The 7,500-nt window shown below is 49.1% G+C and overlaps 1 protein-coding gene across 1 annotated transcript in view; it reads right to left on the bottom strand.

Moving 5' to 3' along the window:
• The window catches only part of cd83 (CD83 molecule), a 2,337-nt gene extending 1,186 nt beyond the window's left edge, over positions 1–1,151 (bottom strand). The window contains exons 1-3 of the mRNA XM_076139020.1: positions 1,025–1,151; positions 381–505; positions 29–257 (exon numbers count right to left, since the gene is read on the bottom strand). Of these exons, the coding sequence (XP_075995135.1) occupies positions 29–257; positions 381–505; positions 1,025–1,067 (397 nt within the window). The 5' untranslated portion in view covers positions 1,068–1,151. The remainder of the gene's footprint in view (positions 1–28; positions 258–380; positions 506–1,024) is intronic.
• Positions 1,152–7,500: the final 6,349 nt, after the last annotated feature.

The following is a 7,500-nucleotide window of genomic DNA, read 5'->3' as shown; positions in this document are numbered from 1 at the left end:
AGTCAGAATTCCCTCTGGACTCTGGTACCTGTCAGGGTGAGCTGGACCCGCCCCTCCCGGTTCTTTTCACCCACGGGTGCCTCCAGCAGACACACGTACACCATGGCGTCGCTGTGCGTCACGTTGGGCAGGAGGAGGTGCAGAGAGTCTTCCTGCAGCGCCACCTCCCGCTCCACGCCGGTATAGAAGTGCACCGTGCCGTTAGGAAGGCTGCGGGTCAGCAGGCCTCTGAGGCTGTCGGCTGAAAACTCCACTTCCTGTGACATCATCAGAAAAGCATGCTGTGAGGCGAGTACCACTTTACTTAATATGGAACTGCTATGACGACTACTATCTGCTGCTACCAGGAAGAGGAAGAGGAAGAGGAAGAGGAAGCTCACCCTGTACCAGCGCAGACCTCTATATTGGACCCCGGGCTTGGGCTGAGCCGTGCAGGTCAAAGGGCAGACCTCCCCACACACACACCTCACCCCTACCTGCTCCTCAGTGACGCCGCCACACACACCTGTGACACACAAGGACACAGCAGTTAGACAGCAGAAGGGTCTCAGCATGTCTGTGTGTCTGTGGGTCTCTGTGTCTCTGTCTCCCTGTGTCTCTGTGTCCCTGTCTCTCTGTGTCTGTGTCTCTGTCTCTCTGTGTCTGTGTCTCTGTGTCCCTGTCTCTCTGTGTCTGTGTCTCTGTGTCCCTGTGTCTCTGTGTGTCTGTCTCTCTGTGTCTGTGTCTCTGTGTCCCTGTCTCTCTGTGTCTGTGTCTCTGTGTCCCTGTCTCTCTGATGACAGACAGCAGGGCAGCTGCTCTTTCACTTTCACTTTACTTGAACAAGAAACTCAGACAGCTGCAGAGGGTTAGGTTAGAACTAACACTGTGTCCAGAGAGACAGACAGGCAGAGAGACAGACGGACAGGCAGACAGGCAGACAGACAGACAGACAGATACAGAGAGAGGGACAACTCTAAATAAGTACATATAAGTGTTTCCTATAGGAGTAAGCAGAGCTACAGACAGAGGTTCAGGTACTCACAGAGAGACAGCAGCAGCAGGATACTGAGCAGTGAAGACATCATGAACTGGAGACAGGCGGGGACTGGAGACAGTAGTCGAGTGGGTAGAGCTTCCGCTTAAGAACCGGAGGCAGAGTGAGGAAGAAGAAGTGAGTTATATACCGTGTGCTCCGCCCCCGCGGAGTTTTTTCATCAGCGTGTGGTTGGCGGAAATACCGAAAATGAAACTTTCACTTCTTGCTCTTTTACATATCTCCGGTGAGTAAACCCGCCGGTCCCTTAATGTTGTATGTATGTATGTATATTTATATAGGATGAGTGAGAGGATTCATGTCGGGATTTTGTGGCTTCTGGCGTTTCAAGGAATTGAAACTTGCGGAGTTAGCTAAGCGCTGACTCATGTGTTGATTCTCTACCGGGCCGTCACTGTGGTGCGTTCTGTTGTCGGGTGAATGAATCGGACCACAGGCAACTGCTGGTTTTGTCCCTTTTATTATCAACGATACTCTGTACAAATGAAATGAAATAAAATACAACTTGTAGTCTCTCGGACATTTTGCGGCAAAAAGACACGTGCAGCCGTGACGTCATTGACACGCGACCACTCAAAATGTCAGTACACACAAAATAAAATATGTTCATCATCAGAATATACATTTGATGTTGATGTATTTTATATTAAATGTTAAATATTATTAAATTATGGATTAATTAAAAATGGACATCTCCGAAGGCCTAGGTATGAAATACCACTGAAAGAAACAGATTTAAGCAGAAGTGAAACCGCTGACGTCACTCCGGTAATTCCCCAAAAATCCCACAGGTGGAATGTTCCAGAAAGAGAAAGAGAAAGAGAGGAAGAACGGAAACCCCCGCAGAGGAGAAACGGAAATTGTAAAGATATTAATGATACATGATTAAGAATTAAAGTATTAAAGTATTTTAGTGTTAAAGTATTAAAGTGTAACACTGAGTCGTTCAGACCTACAGGCACAAATCAGGACTAACATGAAACGTGTGTGTGAGTGTGTGTGTGTGTGTGTGTGTGTGTGTGTGTGTGTGTGTGTGTAGGTGTGTGTGTAGGTGTGTGTGGAGCCAGTGACCCTGAGGTGAAGGAGGTGAAATCTCGTTACTCCTGCTGTGATGGACGTCTGGACTGCAACACCAGCTGCAGTCACAGCTGGTACCATGACAGCACGGTGAGGAAGAGCGACCCAGAGCACCTAAACATCTCCAACATTCAGTTCAAGCAGAGAGAAGCAGGAGGTTCTCTGCCCAGGGTGAAGCTCATCGTCTCTCTTGTTGTTTCCTCTCCTTCCTGCAGCTTTTCGCCCAATCAGGCAGCGACCTGAGAGTCTGTGAGCCCCCCTGCAAGGACCTCTCAGACAATCACATGACCCTGGACTCCTGTGAGGAGGTTGAAGATCGGGCACAGTGCTGGAATGTAGGTGGTCCATACCTCAGCTGTCTGTCCCTCTGTCCCCCTGTCCGTCCCTCTGATTGGTTTTCTTTGGTACAGGGTCGGTTTAGGGAGGAGGTGCGGACGCTGTTCAGCCCTCGACCATGCAGCAACACCAGAGACAACCAGAGAGCTGCTGGACACCAACATGGACCTCATGGTACCAACCACTCTGACCTTCTACTCCCTCCCTCTCTCCCTCCCTCCCTCTCTCCCTCTCTCCCTCCCTCCCTCTCTCCCTCACTCACTCACTCATGTTAAAATGTTCCAGGTAAACATTTATCTGGATTCTAGTCATAGATATTTTGTTATTGATGATGTAAGGAAGAGACAAAGGGGGCGGAGCTCCATCAGCAGGATGTAACAGTCAGGTTTTTTATTTTTTTCCTCCTGTAGGATTTCTGTTCTGCGTCGCCTTCGTCCTTCTGCTGGGAGTGACGGACGGGTGAGGCGGACGACACGTTTACAGCTTTACCTTCGCCAAAGAAGACTTTTTAGGTTGAAGTTGCTACGTTCCAAATCAATGTATGAACTTCAACCACAGCACCTGAGCTCACATGATATATCAGCTTTCATAGTTTTTAGAGGTTTTAACAAGTATGATGGAGATAAAGCCAAGTCTTTCCTCTCCATCGCCACCAGCATTACTCTTCTCATCTTGCATATTTATCTTTCCTCTTCTTTAAATTCCACCATCTCAGTCCTCCTGGTTTACTGGAAGCTGTGGTTCTCTCAGAGACTCCACTCGGTGCCTCTTCCTCAGAGCTGCTCTGTAAATCATGACAAAAGCTGCGCCGGGCAGTTGAATATTTATTGTATAGGAAACAAGCTCAACCATCAGAGGCTATCTTCCAATCATTGATTACCTATTTAGATGAGATAAGATCAGGTAGTGTTTGTCACATCACAGGCAAATATAATTATAAAAGTATTTTCTCACACACACACGGGGGCATTACACAGGGGGGCAACTCCACGACCTGGCGACCCTCTGAGTCCCCTATGCACTGGGCCACTTCTATTTTCATTTATTTTCTATGTTGTTGTTGTTGTTGTTGTATGTAGCATGTAGAATGTTTGCTTCTCCTGTCACATGATGCCTTAAACCGATCTCAGCCAGCATAGAGGAGAAGCCACTTCACTGTCAGACGAGCCCCTGGCCCACTGAATCAGGGGCGTGGCTCCTGAGCACTGCCAGCTCCTCATGAGCTCTGCCTACTGAACAAAGGGAAGAACAGCACACTAACTCCTGAATAGCAGAATAAGGGTCTGTTTATGTTACTCAGTCACCGACACCTCATCCTCAGGTTTGTCTGATGAGCCGCTGAACGTTTAAGAGCCAGGATGTTGTTCCTCTGACCCAGCTGTGCATCGCCTCCATAAATACTTGAACTATTTATTTAGTGACCGACAATTTGCTCTGATCAAACTGTTTTCTTCCTCTTTCTGCACTTTTTATCCCGTTTGTGTTTACGTTGTCGTTTGAGATGAATTTGCTGTAAAATGTTTCAGACCCCTCATATTTAACCCTTTGTATCCATCCTAAGCTTCAGAAACTCCTACATCCTTTTAGGTACAACTGAATTTGCACACACTCATTTGAATGTCAATGTTGGTCCATGTTTAATGTTTCCTGTGGTAAAAATGCAATAAATGTCTGAATCAAAGGTGTTTGTGTGTGTGTGTGTGGTCTCAGAGAGTTTGACAAAGGGACTCTGCTTATAAAAGGTCAGCCTGTTTATCTGTTATATACTTCAGAACTCCATACATGGGTTTGAGATACTTTACAAACATATTTACACTGCAGGGTTTATCGTGACTTTAAGGCACCAAACTACAGACAGACTGGGTGTGTGTGTGTGGGGGGGGGGGGGGGGGAATATCAAAATGGCTCCTTTGAAACTATGAAGAGATCAACCTCTCCCTCGCAGGCCGTCTGGGTCAGATGGAAAGTCTTTGGCTTCGTCTCTGCACCGAGTCCACCGGTTTTCACCAAACCTGCCGACAGTGGAGCGCCTCAGGGAGCCACACTGGGCCCGCTGTGTGTTTCAGTCCAGATGGATCTGTTGCCACTCATAAAGCACGTAGACGCAGACTGATGTCGTTTTATCCAAGCAGCAAATCCAATGAAGAAACCAAAACCAGTGAATCTGTGGGGCAGAGCTTTTTATCCATGTAAACACTTTCACTCAGAGCTGCTTCACCTCAGCTCCTGCTTGATGAGCCTGAGTCAGAGTCATACATGGATGGTGAGCAGGATGAAGATGTGGAGGAGGAGGAGGAGAGGCTCCATCCTGCTCACCTCAGCCACACACACACAGGATTCATCCGTGGTTGGTTTTAGTCTTCTCATGTAATTTGTTGACCTTAATAAAAAGGTAAAAGGACACCAGTGTGCTTCTTTAAACAGGAACATGAACTCCATGAACACGCTCCCATTCAAATCCAAATCCCCAGTGAAGTGGAAGATCAGCGGAGCTCCCGGTGGATCTGCAGACCCTCTCAGCTTCCAGGGTTCAGGTTTAGATGTTGGAGCTCAGCGGCCCCTTCACCAGGCCCTGCTCTTTACGGACCACCGGAGCGTGAATGCTGCAGTCCCGGGCCTCGCAAATTCCCGGAACACCGGCGATACCGAAGATACCGGGAATACCCACCGCACCGGGGAACCCACGGGGGCCCAGAGGACCCTCCATGCCCTCTTTGGGTTCTGCTGGGTGACCTGGAACTCCTGGGGAGAGGAAATGAAAACACGGGCGAATGAAACCAATCTAAAATCCCACATTTGAAGGAATTGAGCACTAAGTTTCCACTTCAAGTCAGAATGTTTCAGTGTTTCAGGCGACGTCCTCTCCACTCCACAGGCCAACACACAGACGGGATATCAGCATCCCATCCTTCTCTGATTCTCTGTGACATACTGAGCAGGAGGAGCGTTTACGTGCCTCAACCCATTACAATCACATATTCTAAATAAGATGATTTCAATGTTTACCCATTTGTTTTACTGCAGAGCAATCAAAGCTTTAATTGTAAGTTTCGTACCTCTGAGGCCTTGTGGTCCGTCAGGTCCTGGCAGACCTTTACCAGGATCCCCAAGAGCTCCTTTGGGTCCCTTAGAACCTAAAATAAAGGGAAAAACAACAGGAACCCGTGAGACAAAAGAATCATCACTTTGGACATGTGATCCATAAAACAGGAGAAGCTTCTTTGATCTGTGATCGGGTTCAGAGTGTAGGATGGAGGAAGAACCTCTCCTCCTTCACATGGAGAGGAGCTGAAGAGGTTCAGGCATCTAATGAGGAAGTTCAGCAGGGGGGAGCAGCTCAGAGACAGAGAGAGAGAGAGAGAGAGAGAGAGAGAGAGAGAGAGAGAGAGAGAGAGAGAGAGAGAGAGAGAGAGAGAGAGAGAGAGAATTCCCCCTCATACCTCTGATCTCACCTCTTTTCCCCTGCTCTCCTTTCTGACCCTCCACTCCTCTGTCTCCCTGAGCTCCTCTGGCTCCCTTGGCTCCGGCTTTACCAGCTTTCCCCTGCCACATAAACAAAAAGAAACATGTGGTTAATCTCAGTTTGGCCTCACGCGGTTTGAGCAACATGAGGAGACTCAAGCTGAGCTCACAGCTTTGCCTGATCCTCCGGCTGGCCCTTGGGCTCCTGGGGGTCCGATGAGCGTGCGGTTGTTGATGGGGCAGCCCTGCGAACACTTGGCCCGGATGGAGGAGGCGTGCTGGGAGAGCTGAGCCGTGACCACGCCTCTGCAGAGCTGCAGGACCTGCTCATCAGTCAGACCAGGACCCTGCAGGGACCAAAGAGAGCCGACACGCTCAGGACCGATTCAGATCAATCACACCAACGCACAGCGGTGACAGCAGAGCTCATGACCATGGAGAACAATCAATCAGCTGTTATGACATCATCATCTGAGGCCAAACAGCTTCCAGCTAAAGACTTATCCATGTTTGGGAAGAGGTGAAAGGTCAAATCAGATCAAACTGCTTCAAAGCAGATGAAACATAAACTGAATATTACTGAAGTGCTACACGTCAGGCTCAGAACTTATCAGTCAACCCCTGTGTGGGGCTGGAATGTCTGGTCCTCAAAATGACCGATGAAACAACGACATCACTCACAGGAGCTCCCTGCACTCCTTTAGGTCCCACTTGACCTTTGACACCAAGGTCGCCGCCGGAGCCGGACTCTCCTCTTGATCCCGGGAGGCCGGGCGGTCCCACGGGGCCGGGGGTCCCGTTACGACCGATGGCCCCCTTGGGTCCTCGCTGTCAGAAAAGAGGGAGGAGCAAAGACAGACAGACTCGGGAACTTGACTTCCTGTTTGCATTCAACAGATTTCAGAGAGAAACTTTTGACAACATCCACGACCTCAGAGTGGTCACAGAAGGAAACACCTTGCACCTTCACATCACAGCTCTGTGTGTGTGTGTGTATTGATTCACTGTGTGAGACCTGTTCGGCCTTGGTGGAGGTACTTCAGTGACTGAAACCTTTCTTATCTACGGGAAATTCCAGTTCCAATCTCTCCATCTCTGTATCAGTGAACTACAATGGGTTAATGAGCTCATGTGGTCTGAGCGTCTCTTCTCTTGTGCATGTTGGTGTGTGTGTTTCTGACGCACCTGTCCTTTGTCTCCTCGCTCGCCCACACTTCCCTGTGAGAGAGAGAGAAGGTCATGTGTGAAACCCCAGCAGGTAAGCAAACAGGAAGTGAGTGCTGCAGTCATAGGTTACCTTCACTCCTCTGACTCCTTTCACTCCTCTCCTCCCCCCGGCTCCCTGAGCAGACAGAAAGCAGAGAGCGTCACATGAGCAGAGGAAGCAGGCAGACATGACACTGTCTGTCTTTCATTAAACGGTCTCACAGACTCACCTGCTCACCTTCTGGTCCCGTCTCACCTTTGGCCCCCTGGAGGAGAAAACAAATGAACGACTGAATGAGTCACAAACAGAGACAAACTGAGGCCGCAGTCACTGAGTTTGTTTTTGATTTTACACACAGTTTGACCCAGCAGGCCTTTGGCTC

The sequence above is a fragment of the Genypterus blacodes genome, unplaced genomic scaffold (genome assembly GCF_046128005.1).
Source record: "Genypterus blacodes isolate CSIRO-AG114 ecotype Tasmania unplaced genomic scaffold, CSIRO-AGI_Gbla_v1 ptg000432l_1, whole genome shotgun sequence".
NCBI classification, from domain to species: Eukaryota; Metazoa; Chordata; class Actinopteri; order Ophidiiformes; family Ophidiidae; genus Genypterus; species Genypterus blacodes.
This window is presented reverse-complemented; position numbering and strand designations above follow the sequence as displayed.